The 18,578-nt window shown below is 42.1% G+C and overlaps 3 protein-coding genes across 8 annotated transcripts; 1 reads left to right on the plus strand and 2 right to left on the minus strand.

Annotated features, from left to right (window-relative positions):
• Nucleotides 1–4,431: 4,431 nt before the first annotated feature.
• LOC106609511 (serine/threonine-protein kinase 38-like) lies at nucleotides 4,432–12,519 on the minus strand. Its single transcript, XM_082977763.1, has 13 exons — nucleotides 12,130–12,519; nucleotides 10,373–10,512; nucleotides 9,427–9,478; nucleotides 9,144–9,266; nucleotides 8,710–8,917; nucleotides 8,131–8,285; nucleotides 7,860–7,962; nucleotides 7,672–7,733; nucleotides 7,121–7,238; nucleotides 6,846–6,969; nucleotides 5,891–5,986; nucleotides 5,591–5,682; nucleotides 4,432–5,234 (listed from the first exon to the last, which is right to left on the minus strand). The coding sequence occupies exons 1-13, from the start codon at nucleotides 12,145–12,147 to the stop codon at nucleotides 5,110–5,112; spliced, it is 1,416 nt and encodes a 471-aa protein (XP_082833889.1). The 5' UTR covers nucleotides 12,148–12,519; the 3' UTR covers nucleotides 4,432–5,109.
• Nucleotides 12,520–13,597: 1,078 nt separating this feature from the next.
• LOC106609513 (mediator of RNA polymerase II transcription subunit 21) lies at nucleotides 13,598–17,382 on the minus strand. 4 transcript variants are annotated; one of them, XM_014208418.3, is made up of 5 exons: nucleotides 17,250–17,382; nucleotides 15,703–15,845; nucleotides 15,295–15,409; nucleotides 14,578–14,678; nucleotides 13,598–14,092 (listed from the first exon to the last, which is right to left on the minus strand). In XM_014208418.3, exons 1-5 carry the CDS (start codon nucleotides 17,329–17,331, stop codon nucleotides 13,913–13,915), a joined length of 621 nt encoding a protein of 206 aa, XP_014063893.1. In that variant the 5' UTR covers nucleotides 17,332–17,382; the 3' UTR covers nucleotides 13,598–13,912. The 4 variants fall into 4 exon arrangements, with proteins under 4 accessions (XP_014063893.1, XP_045578132.1, XP_045578131.1 ...); XM_045722176.2 differs by lacking the exon at nucleotides 17,250–17,382 and adding an exon at nucleotides 16,400–17,007; XM_045722175.2 differs by lacking the exon at nucleotides 17,250–17,382 and adding an exon at nucleotides 16,185–17,007.
• On the plus strand, nucleotides 15,792–18,508 carry LOC106609512 (FGFR1 oncogene partner 2 homolog). Of its 3 annotated transcripts, XM_014208417.3 has the most exons (6): nucleotides 15,793–16,092; nucleotides 17,040–17,193; nucleotides 17,290–17,407; nucleotides 17,552–17,694; nucleotides 17,809–17,922; nucleotides 18,037–18,508. In XM_014208417.3, the coding sequence occupies exons 2-6, from the start codon at nucleotides 17,059–17,061 to the stop codon at nucleotides 18,172–18,174; spliced, it is 648 nt and encodes a 215-aa protein (XP_014063892.1). In that variant the 5' UTR covers nucleotides 15,793–16,092; nucleotides 17,040–17,058; the 3' UTR covers nucleotides 18,175–18,508. The 3 variants fall into 3 exon arrangements, with proteins under 3 accessions (XP_014063889.1, XP_014063892.1, XP_014063890.1); XM_014208414.3 differs by having other exon boundaries at nucleotides 15,792–16,092; nucleotides 17,552–17,922; XM_014208415.3 differs by having other exon boundaries at nucleotides 15,805–16,147; nucleotides 17,552–17,922.
• Nucleotides 18,509–18,578: the final 70 nt, after the last annotated feature.

Genomic DNA, 18,578 nt, shown 5'->3' on the forward strand with positions numbered 1-18,578 from the left:
GTGTAAGACATTCTTTGACAGAGGCCATTAGATCAAGTTCATTTGGTTTTGACGAGGTACACTCAGTCATTAACATTTATTCCCTAGTGAAATATATACATCACGTTAGGCTTCCAGTTCAGTCATATCCTCTATGTGGCTCCCTAACTCTTTAATAAAAACAGCGATTATAAATGTAACAAACAAGCAATCTATTGCAAGTATCTATTGCAGTTATACAATATGCACTACAATCGCTTAGTCCAACTGTCTTCAAAACCATAATTCAGAGTAGCCTATAATATGAGATTGTACCTATAGAATACACTGCTGTTTGCTGTGAAAGATAGTTGAACTAATGATTAACTCTGATGGAAATCAAGTCCTCTTGCGATCTTCTTTCCCAGGAATAGGAAACAACAGGGTTCATTAAAACACTTGCATTTGGAGTCACGCGATGATATTGTGTGGTCCTCCCACCACGACTCGGGAAAACATGCAGTTTATTACGCTACAGATGAAATAAATTAGGATGTATTCCAACCGTAGTGAAAGTGAACAGTGATGAGCTTGATTCTCCTTTCCAATAGACATTGAGGGTCTTATTCTGGTTACATGATGCTTGGCTGCCTTTTCACAAAAAAATGAAGTAATCTTGCGGTAGGTAGCCTAGTGGTTAGAGCGTTGGGCCATTAACCGAAATATTGCTGGATCGAATCCCCACGCTGACAAGGTAAAAATCTGTCTTTCTGCCCCTGAACAAGGCAGTTAACCAACTGTTCCCCGATAGGCCGTCATTGTAAATAAGAATTTGTTAACTGAACTTTCATAGTTAAATAATTTGTTTTTTTACAAATGTACATTTATCCATAATAATCTCATCATGTAGGTAGCCTTCCCGCACTGTAAATACGAGCTGTTGGCTAGAGCGCACGTGCCAATACCAGAGTGGGCACATTCACTATATAACGCAACATTTGTTGTGACAAAACCATCAGTAGAGTTGAAAATGAGAGATGGGTTTCTATCTTTTTGTCTTTTTTATTCGGTACATAGGAATTTAACCACAAAAACTTTTGCGGTTAAATTCCATGTGCACTGTGTCATCACGCACAGCCTTTTATCCACAACAAGTAAATTTGATGGAAACCTTTCTGGTGGGAAAATGCACATATTGTTTTAATGCAGGTTTGAGAATATTCGCATCAAAATCTGTTACCAACTAGATGGAAACCTATCATCATTTTGTGCAAATCCCCTACCACACATACACAACCCCTCCCTGTTCCCGCCCAGTGCCAACCAGTTATATTAAAGGGATAGTTCACCCAAAGGGTTAGAGATATTTGTGCCACAAATGCTAAAACATTAACATTTGGTAACAGTGCCAGGGAAATTAAAACCAAAGCATAGACTGCTTAAAGGGTAAGGTAACCAATGTGTAATTTTGGTGAACTATCCCTTTAATATATTTTTGTAACATGTTTCCGGTGAAAGACAAATCAAGTTAAGAATGAACAAATGCATCAAATAATGAATTTGAGTTAAACTACTTTTTTTATAAAAGTTACCTTAACTCTTCTCTATGTAAACAAATCGTTTTTATTTCCATTCTTGAATCATTTACAAGTTAAAGGGATACTTCGGGATTTTGGCAATGAGGCCCTTTATCTACTTCCCCAGAGTCAGATGAAGTCCTGGATACCCTTTTTATGTCTGTGTTCAGTATGAAGGAAGTTAGAGGTAGTTTCGCAAGTTAACGCTAACTAGCGTTAGCGCAATGACTGGAAGTCCATGGGTATCTTCTAGCATTGTTATATTTTAGGTATTTCGTTTTAGTCATCAACATTTTAATTCCTCATTAAACAGATGATGCGCCCTAATTTGTGGTGTGTTTGGGTGTTTACTTCTGCAAACATTTGGGGATTTATCAATTTGTTCATGGTCAAAATAAATAATTTGATACATTGAATTTACACCTGCTCCAGATCACATAGCATTTCAACTTTGACCTGTGCCAGATACAGGTGGCTTGGGAAAGTATTTACCCCATTTTGTTGCCCTACAACTTGGAGTTTGTATAAATTTGATTTAAACAACATGCCTACCACTTTGAAGATGCTAAATATTTGTGTGTGTGAAACAAACAAGAAATAAGACAAAAATAAATCAACTTGAGCATGCGTACCTATTCACCCCCCCAAAGCCAATACTTTGTAGAGCCACCTTTTGCAGCAATTACAGCTGCAAGACCCTTGGGGTGTCTCTATAAGCTTGGCACATCTAGCCACTGGGATTTTAGCCCATTCTTCAAGGCAAAACTGCTCCAGCTCCTTCAAGTTGGATGGGTGTACAGCAATCTTTAAGTCATACCACAGATTCTCAATTGGATTGAGGTCTGGGCTTTGGCTAGGCCATTCCAAGACATTTAAATGTTTCCCCTTATTAAACCACTCAAGTGTTGCTTTAGCAGTATGCTTAGGGTCATTGTCCTGCTGGAAGGTGAACCTCCATCCAGTCTCAAATCTCTGGAAGACAAACAGGTTTCCCTCAAGATTTTCCCTGTATTTAGCGCCATCCATCATTGTTTCAATTCTGACCAGTTTCCCAGTCCCTGCCGATGAAAAACATCCCCACAGCATGATGTCCTTGGGGTGATGGGAGGTATTTTTCCTTGATGGCCAAAAAGCTACCTTTTAGTCTCATCTGACCAGAGTACCTTCTTCCGTATGTTTGGGGAGTCTTCCACATGCCTTTTGGCAAACACCAAATGTGTTCACCTAATTTTTTCTTTAAGCAATGGCTTTTTTTCTGGCCACTCTTCCATAAAGCCCAGCTCTGTGGGGTGTACGGCTTAAAGTGGTCCTATGGACAGATACTCCAATCTCCGCAGTGGAGCTTTGCAACTGCTTCAATGTTGTCTTTGGTCTCTGATTAATGCCCTCCTTGCCTGGTCCGTGAGTTTTGGTGGACAGCCCTCTCTTGGCAGGTTTGTTGTGGTGCCATATTCTTTCCATTTTTTAATAATGGATTTAATGGTGCTCCGTGGGATGTTCAAAGTTTCAGATATTTTTTTAACAGCCCAACCCTGATCTGTACTTCTCCACAACTTTGTCCTTGACCTGTTTGGAGCGCTCACTGGTCTTCATGGTACCGCTTGCTTAGTGGTGTTGCAGACTCTGGAGCCTTTTCGAACAGGTGTCTATATACTGAGATCATGTGACACTTAAATAAAGTCCACCTGTTTGCAATCTAACTAATTATGTGACTTCTGAAGGTAATTGGTTGCACCAGATCTTATTTAAGGGCTTCATAGCAAAGGGGGTGAATACATATGCACGCACCACTTTGACGTTTACATTTTTTTTTAAACAAGTTATTTTTTTTCATTTCACTTCACCAATTTGGACTATTTTATGTATGTCCATTACATGAAATCCAAATAAAAATCTATTTAAATTACAGTTTGTAATGCAACAAAACAGGAAAAACGCCAAGGGGGATGAATACTTTTGCAAGGCACTGTAGCCAGGGCAACATTACACGAGTTTAGTTGGTTGAATATGCAAGTTGTGCTGAGGTGCACAACTAAATCAGAATCGCTGAAATGTTTGACCCCTACGTTTGAATATCTATTTGTATGACATCACCCACAGCGAGTGTTCACTAAACTTGAGTAAATGTTTACTATAAAAAAGTACATTTAATTGAAAATGTAGTTCCTAACTTAAATGGATGCATTTTGGGGAGCGATGTGAAGTGGAGATCAAACATGATTTCCGATGTTCTTTAAAAAAAAAAAAAAAAGGTGCCATCTGATATCTTTGTCAATAAATTTGAACAGAAACATAACTAATGTAAAGTTAGACTCGGCGAAATGACATTGCCACGAGCAGCACCGCAGATACGGAGATGAGCGAGATGCAAGACGTTGCTCTCCCGCAGTCACACACAGCATCTGAGCATGTGCACGGGTTTGCTTCATACCGTATACACGGTGGTAGCCACGGGACCAAAAAAGCAGAGAAGTTGAGTATCACGCTTCAACGCTCTTAGTTGTTGCGGAAATTAACCCAATATACTGTTTACTTTCTGCATCATATTGCTACCTTTAAGTATTAGTAGCATTGAATTTTCATTGACATACATGACTTGTCCTCTAACTTGCAAAAACAAATCTGCTTCTACATTACCGTTTCTTATCTCAACCACTAGAATGCAACACTTTTCTATGCATCTTTAACACCATTAAATAATTTAGAGCTATTAATTCCAGATTATCAAGGCATTAAATAGACACCACAATGGATTAATCCCAGAGCCATAGATACATGTACGGATAGCTCACCATACTCCATGTTAGCAGCGAACGTTCCATGACGGAAGGATTACTATTTGCATTGTAACTAGAATGAAACTTTTTGGCTAACATGGCACCCATAAAAGACTTGAAACGTTAGAACTTTTTATACCTACAAGTTTAGCAAACAATGTTTACTTAACATTAACTACATGCATTTTTCTGCAGTCATACACGAGGTCACTAGGATAACCCCCAACGAATACCCTGTGTGTGGGGCAGTCCTTCTCCAGTGTTTTAGACCCTGCAAATCAGTGTGTAAACATGCAGATATGATGGTCGCGTTCCCCTGCTCAGACGTTCCATCAACAAATGGTTGCGTACCTCGTCATCGACTATGCCGTCGGGCACCAGATTGCTATAACATGATGTGGTTAGCCGATAGGTAAAATACCTATCCAGGTGTTGTAAGATCGGGCATACTTCAAAGACGCCTGGGCAGAAGAACACGCCCGTTGATTTAGTCACCCAGTAGTAGTCACTTCAAAAGGGGAAGTTCAGTTTTTTCAGGTTAAGGAACCATCTAACATCAAGTTGTAAAACACAAACTTCCCCTTTAACAGCCCAAGCAAGGCCTAAGACAAAATACGATACATGTATATGTTCCTCTTGCCATTGGTGCCCCAATGGATCTGTGGCCAAGCAGGAAAACCCTGGTGAAGCATGAAGCAAAGAACCTCATCATCATTCTTGATCCTGTGCTTTCAGCACAGCAGGGGTTTACCGCCCAACCCTGTGTCTACATTGTCTCTCCCTTTTCCCTCCTCATCTCAGGCCTTCCCTGCCTTCATGTATGTGGGGATGGTGCCTCGCTGAGTCAGCCCCTCAAACCTCTTGTAGGTGTAGTTCAAGAACACCCAGTCCTTGGATTTGTCTGGCTCCGTCACGTTGGAAACTGAAACAAGATTGTAAATTATATACAACAGTGTATTAAGGTTAATACCAGTGTTATTGTCTCCTCCTTGCCACTAGAGGGCAACACTGAATAGGAACTTAATCTAGATCTCAGAACTGTAGGAATGTGTGAATAACAACAGGACTATGGGTCCTATTTAATCTAAATTGGAGATGAGCCGGAGATGATGACTCAAAGATTCCTGTACACCAAAGCAAACCTGCACCGCAGCACAAATGTTTCTTCTGCTTTAATAGTTTTTACATTTTCTCATTCATTTCATGCTTATTGTGAAGAACTTTGAGCTGCATTTCATGTATGAAAAGTAGTAGTAGAGACAAAGTGATTATTATTACCTGGCTGAAGGATGTCCGATTCTGGGAACTCATCAAAGTTCGATGTGTCATCGATGCTCTTGATCTCAATGGAGATGGCAGCTGGTCTTTCCCTATGGAAGGAGGGCAAAATGTGAGTCGTTGGTCTATTTAAAACCTTTGTCCTAATGCATTTTGCTGAAACGCACCAAAGACAACCAAATTAAAGCTAAGTGACTTGGCTTTTGTTTGGGCTGTGGTTGCATGTTATACCTCCTTTAAGATATTGCCATCACACATGCTTAGACACCCACACGTAAGTACTGAAGAACAAACACATACCTGATGTGTTCCCAGTCCACAGGCTCAAAGAAGGCGTGACTCTTCATCTCCTCAACACTCACAGCACCAACACGGTTCTCAGCGTCATTACAGTACCTGAAATGGGTTCATGTTGTTGGAACACCAAAGCCTTTGTTTCACAAAATAGGGAATCCATTGCGCTGAAATAAAATGTCAACTTTACTGCAGTTTGATACGGCGTGTTTTTGTGGATGTGATCATTTTAGTAACTCAGCCTGCAGATGTGACTTACGATCCAGTTATAATGCATTATAAGACATGTCATTAACATGTATGACCTTATAATGTCTTCGTCATTAACATCTCATAATGATCATGAGAAACAGCTATTTTGAGTTCTCCCAATCTAGCAAATGTGAAGCTATAGGCCTAAAATATAAGACATTATATAAGGTTCACATCTTTATAACAAGTATTAAAGCACTAACTATAAGTGTTAGCTGTCAGAGCAGCTTACGGATCACTGCACCTGTACACAGCCCATCTGTAAATAGCCCATCCAACTACCTCATCCCCATATTGTTTTTTTTGTGTTGCTATTTTGCACCCCAGTATCTCTACTTGCACATCATCATCTGCACATCTATCATTCCAGTGTTAATGCTAAATTGTAATTATTTTGCCTCTATGGCCTATTTATTGCCTTACCTCCCTAATCTTACTACATTTGCACACACTGTATATAGATTTTTCTATTGTGTTATTGACTGTACGTTTGTTTAACCCATGTGTAACTCTGTTGTTTTTGTCACACTGCTTTGCTTCATCTTGGCCAGGTCGCAGTTGTAAATGAGAACTTGTTCTCAACTGTCCTACCTGGTTAAATAAAAAATGATACCAGTAAAGTGTTATAATACTTTTTTCCTAAGAGGACAATACACTCTGAGACATACACACAATCGGATATCCTATAAGGTTTCATATGACCACAAACCTGAGAATCAAGTCCTTGGCCCGCTCTGAGATGGGCACCTCAGGGGGGAAGACCAAGGTCTCCTTCCAGTTCATCACCTTCCTATACGTCTCCTGGGGTGTTTCAGAACAGAACGGGGGGTACCCTGAGAGAGACACCAGGGGAGAATGTCAGTATGTTACAAAGTAGGAACAATGAGTTAGGACGTTTTTTCAGAAAGTTAGCTGGCTATCTTTGAGTTCATAATGAAACACAGACTTGGGCATGTTGTAATTGACTTGGTTACATAGACATACCTATCAGCATCTCATACATGATGACCCCCAGAGACCACCAGTCACAGAGCTTGTTGTATCCCGTCTGCAGGAACACCTCTGGGGCAATATAGTCCGGTGTTCCCACTGTGGAGTAGGCCTGTTGGTTAAACACAAACAGATGGGGAGACACTAATAAGTAAATTCAACCCAAAGGCTACAGTATTGGGTGTGCTTGTTTCACAGTCCATGGTCTGTGGTGCTCAGAAGATCCTTAACAAAAACACTCATGAGATCCCTGAGAGGGATCCTACTCAAAGGACCATTGGGAAGGGCGGTACCAAAGATAAGATGGCTTCCCTGTGGCTCAGTTGGTAGAGCATGGTGTGTGCAACGCCAGGGTTGTGGGTTCGATTCCCACGGGGGGCCAATACAACAAAAAAAAATGCATGAAATTAAATTAAATGTATGAAATGAACGCATTCACTACTGTAAGTCGCTCTGGATAAGAGCGTCTGCTAAATGACTAAAATGTAAAAAATAAATATAATGGGCAGTAAAATATATAGTCTCTCACATGTACAAACTCTTACCAGTTGCCTCCGGTTCTTCTTCCACGTCTCTGCTTTTCTCTTTGAGTTCATGTTTTGGAAGGCTGTGGAATATTGCAAGTTCAAAGACATGGCAGTGTTCTACCATAAAAACGACTGAATAAACAAATTCTATTTTGTCTGAATGAAAATAAAAGTGAATGATTCACAGGTTGTAAAGAGGGACTCACAGAAGTCACTGGGAGGGTTGTGTGTGAGGTTCCTGTAGAACTCTGTACGGTGGGCCTTCTTCAGTCCCGTACACAGACCAAAATCAGACAGCTTTACATGGCCCTGCAGAAGAAAAAAAAAAAGACTCTCCGATCACACCTTCAATATGAACGCTTATTATATACTTTAATTGAATTGGCCATCTGTAAGTGAATGCTTCTCTGTGTGCGTGTCTCTGAGCATGTGTCTGTTTGTGTACAGGGGTAGGCCTGGACCAGGCCAGTGTCTCACCCTGGAGTCCAGAAGCAGGTTATCAGGTTTGATGTCTCTGTGGATGAAACCCAGCTGGTGGATGGAGTCGATGGCCAGGACGGTCTCAGCTATGTAGAACTGGGTAGCCTCTTCAGACAGGGTGTCCTTTTTCATCAGCAGGGTCATCATGTCACCTGCACATTGAATTGATATTAATGACACTAACCCCGTTGTTTTACATGATGTAACAGATGACCAATTAAATTAAAGTATATAATAACAGTATACACTCATTGGCCAGTTTATTAGCTACACCCATCCAGTACCGGGTAGAACCCTTTTGCCTCCAGAACAGCCTGAATTCGTCAGGCATGGATAGTACAAGGTGTGGCATTCAGACGTTGCACAATTGGTATCAAGGGACCAGGAAAACGTGTGCCAGGAAAACATTCCCCACACCATTACCACCAGCCTGTACCGTAGACACCAGGCCGGATGGGTCCATGGACTCACGCTGCTTAAGCCAAAACCAGATGCTGCCATCAGCATGACGCAACAAGAACCGGGATTCGTCAGACCAAATTACAAAATGGTTTGATGTAATTTGTGGAAACCCACCTCCAGGTAGAAACTCCATGATGAGGTAGAGGTTCCTCTTATCCTGGAAACTGTAGAACATCTTGACCACCCAGGCCCCGTCCGCCTCCACCAAGATGTCCCTCTCTGCCCGAATATGAGCCACCTGCTCCTTCTCCAACATGTCAGCTTTCCTCAAGATCTTCATGGCATATATGTGCCCAGTGTCTTTTTTCTGCACCAAGCGGACCTGAGGACAAACGTAGGAGTCACACATGAGTATGCCACATTTGAGAGGCTTAAGTGTAATCAGTTGCTAACTGCTTGATAAATGAGTGGTCAGACCAAACCATGCATTGCAAACTTTTTTGAAAACTTCAGTAAAGACCATATTAATCCACAATCAATACCAGCATACACTCAAAGGTCCATATAAAGAAAATAAACTGAAGAGAGAGAGAGATATCATAACATACCTCTCCAAAGGCGCCTCGACCAATGACCTTTAGCGACTCAAAGTCATCCAGGCCCAGCCGGGTCCTCTTCAGCCGCAGGAACTCTGTCTCCTTCCTGGCGTGCTGGGAGCGTCGCATGATCTTCTGTTGAGAAACACGGGCACAGAGACACCGATAATCAGTTCCATTTGGTTTCCTCTAAAATAGTAGATGTGACAAACATGCAAAGAAAGTGCTACCCACGACTTTGATTCCAATCCACTATTGGAATTAAAGCCATCGTTCCACACGTGTGGAGGTTTACCTCTTCATCTATCAAGCCTTCCTCATCCATCACTTTCTCCAGCTTCTTCTGCCTGGAAAAACAGAGGGGAACATGCAGGTATTCTGAAACCAGTCTACCCCAGTCGTGTTACTCTGAAACCAGTCTACCCCAGTCGTGTTACTCTGAAACCAGTCTACCCCAGTCGTGTTACTCTGAAACCAGTCTACCCCAGTCGTGTTACTCTGAAACCAGTCTACCCCAGTCGTGTTACTCTGAAACCAGTCTACCCCAGTCGTGTTACTCTGAAACCAGTCTACCCCAGTCGTGTTATTCTGAAACCAGTCTACCCCAGTCGTGTTATTCTGAAACCAGTCTACCCCAGTCGTGTTATTCTGAAACCAGTCTACCCCAGTCGTGTTACTCTGAAACCAGTCTACCCCAGTCGTGTTACTCTGAAACCAGTCTACCCCAGTCGTGTTACTCTGAAACCAGTCTACCCCAGTCTAGTTATTCTGAAACAGTCTACCCCAGTCTAGTTATTCTGAAACAGTCTACCCCAGTCTAGTCCGTGGTGGTGTTGTCTTTCATGATCATGTCTCAACATTTTTCAGACATAAAACTGTGATGATTGTTAATGATTAAAGTGCAATTTCTACTCCAAATGTTATGGTGGCTATATAGCCTACCCTGAGAGTTATTGTTGTGTGTTACGGTTTCACCCACCATAGTAGAGATGTCCTACAGGAGCCATGGTACTTTGGCTAAACAGTTGTAATTGTGATGCTAGCTCACAAACGTGAGGATGCTCGGGTTGGAATAAACCCCAGCCATTTTCTAAAGAACAAAGTCTCTTTCATTCTCTCAACACAACAACCCACTATTTGGCTCCTCTTAAAATGTAGCCCAAACAAGCTTGCGTTGCCAAATGCAAATATTCGGAACACCTGGCTGTCACATGCATGGGTGGCCTATAGGAGACACGTACCTGGTCTCTCGCTCCTCGTGTTGTGTCAGCAGAGTGCTGTAGAAGTTCTCCAGTGTCAGCTTGGCCACGGTCACCCTCTCCCGGGTGTGGTTGCTCATGGGAAGGGCAGCTGCAGTCCCTCCCGTCATGGCCATACTATCCTGTAGAGCAAAGGGAAACAATGACAACACTGACTGACTGAGGCCCAATACACATGTACTGATATTCAACATAAGCCTACTGTACATCCAAAAGTATTTAGTTCCAGTTGAGTAATATCTGAGAGACATTGTATTGCTACTGTCTATTACTAGCAGTGAGGTGCCTGTTTTAACTTGTCTTTGCATAATACAGACCAGTATGCCCACACTAAAACATCTAATGTGACTTCTGTACCTATTCTCAGTAAATCTTATGTAAATTCATCCAGTGTAGATATGTATAGATTGCATTTGGATGAATGTTACAGTGCTATTTGGGTTGTTAGGTTATTTGGATCCATTCAGATATTTCTTGATTGTTTGTTAAAATCTTGTATTATTTATGTTCTTGCTTGACATTTTACTGCATTTTTAGGTGCTAGTAACATAAGCATTTTGCTGCACCTGCTATAACATCTGCTAAACTGTGTACGTAACCAAAAAAGGTTGATTTGATGCAAGTTCACTCTTTCTTGAAATACAGGTGCAGAGAGAGGGGCCATTGTGTGCAGTGGGGGGGGGGGGGGGGGGGGGGGGGGGAAGGAACGTTAAACATGCAATCAAGAAACCAAGTGGTCTCCACCCTGTGAGTCAGCACCGGACAGGAAGCAACTCCCCTTCAGCATGAAAAGACCCAGTCATGATGCCAGAGGGAGGGGGACTGTCTGGGACATACACACAGCCAAGAACAACACCAAGCTCCATGCCCTCAGCTACATCTCAATAGGCAGTGAGGAAGAGTGTTTTGGGGGACTGGTCCATAGGGTTGAGCTCATGTACCAGTCCAATGAATCACAACACAATTTCCAATGCCTGTTTTCATGAGTTGTGCACCAGGCTCCTGCTCCCGTTGCCTAAAACTTCACCCTTAAATTCTTCTGCGTTCCCTATGCAAAGGCCATCTTTAATTATACTATTAGGTATGTCAATTTAGCAACAAAGACATATTGTATTTTCCTGAGATTTAAACTAGTAGTTAGTACTAGTAGTAATGTCCTTTGTTGTGTGGATTTCAGACATTCTGTATCTCATCACGACTCAGGCATGATTGAAATAAGGATATTTCTGATGGCCTTACCAAAGCTTGTGAATTGTGATGTTTTATTTGAAACCAGTGTTTTGGAGGTCCCATTGTTATTTGAGAAATTTTAACTATTGAATTTGATAAATAGCTAGATCCAAAATAGAAAATGATTGGACGTAGACGCAAAATTGGAATGTAAAGACACATTATTTAATTCAATTCCAATGACTCAATGTATATAAGAAGATGCCCATGATGAGGACGCTGCTTATGTGGCGCCAGTGTTAATAAGGACTGTACGAGCAGGTGATGATGAACACGTCATTGCCATGATTTGTGCATTGGGTTGCGTAACACACGTAAACATGACAAAACCACAGGTATGCAGGCAACGAAACAAGTCCGCCAACGAGAAGATAACTGTATTGAATGCTGTCATTGCAATTTGACATCTAGGCTAGATGTAGGCTGTCTATGTCTTGATAGCTGCTGATCGACGTTGACCATAATGTCAAAACTATCCAGACTTGGATTTAATAATAGCTTTTACCTACCTCTGTATCCTGCTCCATATTCAATTGATGGCTAGGCTAGCTGCCCAGCCCTGCTCCAATATGACAGAATTTAGGTCCGTAAATTTAACTAGAGAATGAGGGGAAAGACTCGACGTTATGTACTAGCTATCCAGCGTTAACTAGATACACACACTGCAAACACGGACTGTGTATGGAGAAAATAAAAGACTTGAGTCAATGACAACTATTTTTGATATTTAACAAGACTAACAGTACAAGGGTTTGGTAAGCGTTGCTTGTCTCCATTCATCCATCTTCGACCTCAACCCTCCCTGTAAATAGTAAAATACCCAATTACTCCAGGAATGGATGCACTAAGAAACATAACGCTTACTCCACGCAAGTACATGCTACAGAAATGACACCTAGATTAGCCAATAGAAGAAGAGAAAATGAAATAAATGTTTATTTTAACCAATCGGTCATGGAAATATTGGGGACGTAACCTAGCTATCTACCAATCAGAGGAAAGTAATATGCCTTTTTTCAGGTCCGTCCACCGGTTTACCCTGAGCATGGTTGCGTTCCAGGCCGCCTACATTGTAGTAATTGAAAATACAGTATATTACAGGGAATGGTTTAACGATGATAGGACTGCAATGTGGCCAGCCTCTGGAACACTTCTCACTTCAATTAATCGTTGAAGACCGGTTTCCCAGCTAGTGAGAGAGTTTTATTAATGTCCCGGGTGAATCGGGTTAGCTTTGATGCATTCGTTTTGGAACTGGGCTGCATCCCCTGGGTGAATCAGGTGTCTGATGAAAACAAAAGCGATGTAGGTTAAGCATGTGTAGTAATGAGTAGGATTGTCTTTTCACATGCAAAATGGATTGCTTTTGATTAAAAGGCTTCATCTACCATCCAAATGAAAACTAGTTGAATTCAAACATATTTTATGATAAATAATGTTTCTGAATGATGCACAATGTTGACAATATCACGAGCTGTGCAGATTACCGTTCGATTTGAGCAGGGTGCGCCTCACTCCGAGTTCGCCCATTCACGTTATGAGCTACAGCCGGTTCTACCCGGGCTGCTCAATCGAAACCCCTTAGTATATAAGACTTAAAAAAAACACTTTCAATTCAAGGGCATTCTGTGTTGCATATCAAAATATAAAACATTAAAAAAACACTAACATTCCACATAAAATGCAAACACTGGACTTAATTTTAAAATGCCATTTATGCCTTGAAATAAACTGTTGATAAAAACATTGGTATAAAATAAATACAAAACCTGCCTTTCTAAAACAACAGGGCTTGCTTGTAAAGGGGTATTGTTTGTTGGCATGCAGCATGTAAAATGGGCTTCTATCAATTTAAGATTGTTGTTCCTTTTACCAGCTGCTTTCTGTATGTACAAAAATGGCTACCAACAGCAGTCAGCAGACTTAACAAGCATCCTCAAAATAACCAGGGTTAAGAAAATGACAGCAGATATTGACACCAGAGCAGTGCTTTTTAATCCAAAATAGAGTGTGCCAAGAAAAGGACAGAGTAAACAGTTCCTTGCTGGCAGAACTCAAGGTCCTTGTGTAAAGGAACATGTGGGTTCATGGCTTGCCTCACTGAATTCCCCAAGCACCAACTTCCCACTCACATATTGCGAGAAGTATTTTCCATAGATTCACATCCTTGAGAGGTCAGCTGTTCAGGTCCACCCAGTGGGCTCTTTATTTGATTTCCTGTACACATTTACGCCCTCTGGTGTATTTATGTGAGAAAGTGATGTGAGAATGTCTTTGCCCCATGTGTGGGGGTCATGATTCAGGCGGTGTGGTCTGGCTGGGTCCTCCACTGCGAGTACGAAGTTGTGACTGCGCAATATCAGCCAGGGCGCTTTGGATCTTCTCCAGTAGCAAGTCCCCACGGTATACCACCTCTTCGAGACGTGCCGCTGCATCATGATTCTCCTCCTCCAACTGCCGCAGACTGGCCGCCTAGGGAGAGGGGCAGGGAGTAAGACAAGAAAGGTGAGAGGGGGTGAGGGGGAAAAGAGGGAGTGAAGAAAGTCAAAACCTCCGTACAAAATGTATAGAAACTGTAGTTATTTGAGCGTGAAGTCATTGAAGTAATGTGTGCCAAAGTGAGAGTGGAGAGTAAATATTCCCATCTACACTTCTTATAAGGCGATTTACCAAAGCTATTTGTTTGTATGTCCGGGACAGGGCTATGGTAACCAATGCTAAGTATAGCCACTTACAAGCCTGACTTGGATTGCAACCAAAGTAGTTACAGATTCCAGCCAGTCCACCCCTGGCTCCATATGCTATTTCCAAAGTAAGAGATTGTAATACAGAATTAGAAGTGAATTATCGCTTTCACTTGAAAGAATGTACTATAATCATTTTCAACATGAGAATGGCACTCTAGTTAGAGGTTTTCCACTCCTGTTGAATCACAGGAGTAAAGTCAGCCTCCATACCTGTAGAGCTGCCGTGGACTCCTCACTAGGCAGTGAGTCAATCAGCACGTCCACATCCTTAGCTGTCCGGGCAATCAGTGCAGCAAATAGTTGGGCATACTCTAGGGAAAGAAATAACAACCCCATTTCAAATTAAAGGTGTAATCCGTAAACTTTTCATATGCAAATAGCGCTGTCCGGTCAAAGTCGTTATTTCCGTCAAATTGTATTATATTTATGCGACATAAGATTACATTTGTATCAGCAAGGTGTCAAATGACTTTCACATTGCTGGTGGCTAACAATGTAAGCGAATGGCAAGCGTATGTCTTGAACTTGGATCATCCTGTCCGAAGACAAACACACTGTCCACTGCTCCAACTTGGGGAAAGTCGTAACAGACTTACATTTGTTAGGTTCCTTATACAAACCCCTCAGAACTGGAAGCACTCCAACTTTCTTTCAAGTGCCTTCCTATGTCCATCCTTGCCTCCAACAACATCACATGAGAGTACATCATAGAAATCAAATCAAGGATTCTATTTCTGTGGAGTACAACCCACTTCTGACACCAGCGCATTGCTGGTTAAGGGCTTGTATGCAAGCCTTTCACTGTGAGATCTACACCTGTTGTATTTGGCGCAAATGGGTGTAAGTCTTTAACTCAGGTTGCCTAGTCCAAAGGCAAACATGCCCCAATGGTGTCCCACTTGGATCTAATATCTGACATGTCCTTACCCTCAGTGGGGTTCGATGGCTGGTCCTTGTTGATTGCTGTCTGTATGTTGTTGAACGAAGCTGGCGGCGCACACTGCTGCAGCACCCCGATTGCATTGCAAAACTGATCAGCAAGCTGAAAGACATCAAAAACACGTCAGAAAAATATTGTCATGAGAGCATATTGACTTAACACAAATAAGACATTAAACAACGTGATTGTTTGTTAGTTAGCTAAAGTTAGTGAGCTCAGCAAACCTTGCAACCAAGAACCGATAGAGAACTTAGCCAACTAGCTAGCTGTCATTATTCAGCCTAGTCCGCTTCCAAATACAAAGTCAGTCAATCTAAACGTGACATGACAATTTGCTGAGCATGAAAAAAATTGTGGGGTGCACTAATAGCTAAATGAAAAAAAATTGATCATACCGAATTGACTGCATCTTGAAGTTGCGTTAGCCTGTCCGCCATCTTTGTTGTTTCTCCTTGGATTTCCGGGCTGACTAAACGTTTCTTAGCGTGTTGTTGCCACCCGCAGGTTGGAGTACACAACGCACACAGTGAAAGAAAATCTAAGAAAGAAAGAAAACAAAACTGGAAAAGGAGTATCAGAGATGTTAAGTAATGTAATCAGTATCTGATTGGGGGAAAGTGTCTGATAGACCTAGCTATCCTAACTGGAATACAGAAGGAGGGGAAGCTATTCAGTTTGACCGCAGCGCTTGTAATCTAAAGAATCCGGAACGTGCCCATACATTTCCCAGACTGCAGCAGTAACAACAGGAAGTGTACAGCTTGGCTAAGGAGTTTCTCGCTAAGGTAAATCTACGAGTATTGGTTCGTTTTATGTGTAATTTCACTTTTCTTCTTACAGGTAAGTGTAGCAACTTTTCAGAAAATACAATACCAACATGAGACTCTTGCAGCTTTTGTTTGCTTGTATTTTCAGTGACCGATTCACCTGATTTCCGTAGCATTTAACTAGCTACTGTAGCTAGCTAACCTTGTTGATTTGTTAGCTAGTATATCAACAAGGTTAGCTAGTATCTGACTGACAACTGCCTAACAACATCATTCTGATTACGACAGTCAGTAGGCTGCCGTAATTATCATTTAGCTAAGGTACCCTGTTCGAATACTTTGCAAACATCCTTTTGGTTGTCCACTGGTCAGTCACTGGAAAAATAGTCAGAAACTCTGAAGGTTAGCTGTATACCAGGGGCGTATACCAGAAAATGTTGTAAAACGTTTCCTAAACGGAAACAAACGGGGCGGGACCTTCCTTAAATTGTCCAGTAGAAACTCTTGTTTTTCTCTGTTTGGTTATTAAAGGGTAAACGGTTTACGTAATGAATACGTCCCTGCTGACCGGGAGATTATACGAGTTAGCGAGCTATTTAGACAGTAACGGTACATGAATGAGGGTCCAGGTCAATCATGATGTTTAGTATTGTTAGGATATGGTGACTCTGTCAGGATTTTAGTCCATGCATTTTGACAAGCTCATGTGCCAAGTATTTATATAATGGATGCCAAGATGCAACTTTGCCTAAGATCTTAAGTCTTCTAAGTTACATTAGGACTGATTTGATAAATATGGTTGGATCTCCCTATACTTTAGCACATACTTATACCAATCCAATGCTTTCAAATCCTTGAGGGGCAGTGAGCAGGTGCACATTCCAGGGAGAAGGGGGAGAAATTGAATGATGTATTCATGTTTGGTGAGGCTTTGGAGCAGCAACTTAACCTTATTTTCCTTCCAGTGTACTTTTTCAAACAGAGATGACGTGTTCATTAGAAAATGTATTATCAGACGCCAAGTCGCTGGTGGAAAGACTTCGCAACCATGACAATGCAGCGGAGGTACTTATCGAACAGACAACGTCCCTTAACAAGAGGGTGGAGGCGATGAAACAGGTAATGCAGCTCTTTTGATTGGTGTTGGAAAGGGTACACACTTGCCTTTAACTGACCTTTATTGAGTTGACTGGAGTTCTGTGTATCTGTTTGCAGTATCAGGAGGAGATTGAATCGCTGAACCAGGTGGCCCGGCATCGGCCCCGTTCCAGCCTCGTCATGGGCATTCAGCAGGAAAACCGGCAGATCCGTGACCTACAGCAGGAAAACAAAGGTAGAGCACTGAGTGTGATAAGCTGAAAAACAAATGAAGCTACTCTATTTATTGGTTTCATAACAGGCATATTACCAGTTGAAAAAGTACCCTGTCTGGATAAATCCATAGAAATGTGCGTATCTATATTTTCTCTCCCTGCAGAGTTGAGAACCTCCCTGGAGGAACACCAGTCGGCCATAGAGCTCATCATGACTAAATACAGGGAGCAGGTCTTCAGACTCCTCATGGCCAGTAAGAAGGATGACCCAGCCATCGTCAACCAATTAAAGGAGCAGCACACCACTGTGAGTGACCCACCCTCTTCTTGTGTCACATCATACTCAGGAGCTACCCTTTCTTCTTGTATCGAGGAAGTTCAAAGCAAATATTTATATTGTTTCTATTCTATGACTCTGCAGGAAATGCAAGCGCACATAGACAAGATCAACGAGATGGCTACGGTGATGAGGAAGGCCATCGAAGTGGATGAGGGGAGGTTGTGTGAAGACGAGGAGAGGATTAAGCAACTAGAGGTGAGTCACACAGGTTGGCTGTATTCTCGCAGTTTACTAAAAGCATTGACTGAGTACTAACAGTACTACTATTTCAAACATACTGTTAAACGTATGCATGTTTTTTTGGGTCAGCTGGAGAACAGTGGTCTTCGTGAGCTGCTAGGGATCAGTCGAGAGGCCTTCCTAGTTCTGACGAGAGAGGAGGCCTCGGATAGCACATCCCTGTCTGCACTGTTGACCAGCGCTGACATCAGCCTCCGGAAGAGTTAGGCCCACACCAGCACTAGCTTGGAGAGAGTGTGTGTATATATGCGCCCCCACCTTGTACAGACCATACCCCCCAATCCCCTACAGCCACACAGACTCCCAGAGGGCACTCGACAACGAACGATGCCACAGGTCATACTGCCGCCCACCTGTCATGCTACAATGGAGGTATACAGCAGGAAGCCTCTGAGACAAATGGGAAAATCCTCCATCAGTTTAGTCTGTCATGCATTTTTAATCTTGGCACACATTGTGCTATCTGATGAGCCTGTGGGGTTTTAAAGTGTGAATGAATGAAAGTGCTGCTCTTGAATGACAATAAAACACTTGAAAGAAACATGTTAAAGTTTGGCTAGTGCCCTCCAGCTGAAACCCAGTGGTGGAAACACCGTATGCGTGAACAGGAC

Source organism: Salmo salar, chromosome 07, assembly GCF_965601325.2.
Source record: "Salmo salar chromosome 07, fSalSal1, whole genome shotgun sequence".
NCBI classification, from domain to species: domain Eukaryota; kingdom Metazoa; phylum Chordata; class Actinopteri; order Salmoniformes; family Salmonidae; genus Salmo; species Salmo salar.

What these genes read in the sequence shown, in the direction of transcription:
- LOC106609511 (XM_082977763.1), bottom strand. An exon ending in AAGGCTTGATAGATGAAGAG is followed by an intron (nt 9,267 to 9,426) that starts GTAAACCTCCAC and finishes GTTTCTCAACAG; the next exon opens with AAGATCATGCGACGCTCCCA. An exon ending in CATGTATGAGATGCTGATAG is followed by an intron (nt 6,970 to 7,120) that starts GTATGTCTATGT and finishes TGTCTCTCTCAG; the next exon opens with GGTACCCCCCGTTCTGTTCT.
- LOC106609512 (XM_014208414.3), top strand. Translation starts at nt 17,059, where the DNA reads ATGACGTGTTCATTAGAAAATGTATTATCAGACGCCAAGTCGCTGGTG. An exon ending in CCTACAGCAGGAAAACAAAG is followed by an intron (nt 17,408 to 17,551) that starts GTAGAGCACTGA and finishes CTCTCCCTGCAG; the next exon opens with AGTTGAGAACCTCCCTGGAG. An exon ending in AGAGGATTAAGCAACTAGAG is followed by an intron (nt 17,923 to 18,036) that starts GTGAGTCACACA and finishes TTTTTGGGTCAG; the next exon opens with CTGGAGAACAGTGGTCTTCG.
- LOC106609513 (XM_014208418.3), bottom strand. Translation starts at nt 17,331, where the DNA reads ATGCCGGGCCACCTGGTTCAGCGATTCAATCTCCTCCTGATACTGCAA. An exon ending in CTCCAGTCAACTCAATAAAG is followed by an intron (nt 15,846 to 17,249) that starts GTCAGTTAAAGG and finishes TTTCTTTCTTAG; the next exon opens with ATTTTCTTTCACTGTGTGCG. An exon ending in GCCATCGAACCCCACTGAGG is followed by an intron (nt 14,679 to 15,294) that starts GTAAGGACATGT and finishes TTCTTTCCCTAG; the next exon opens with AGTATGCCCAACTATTTGCT.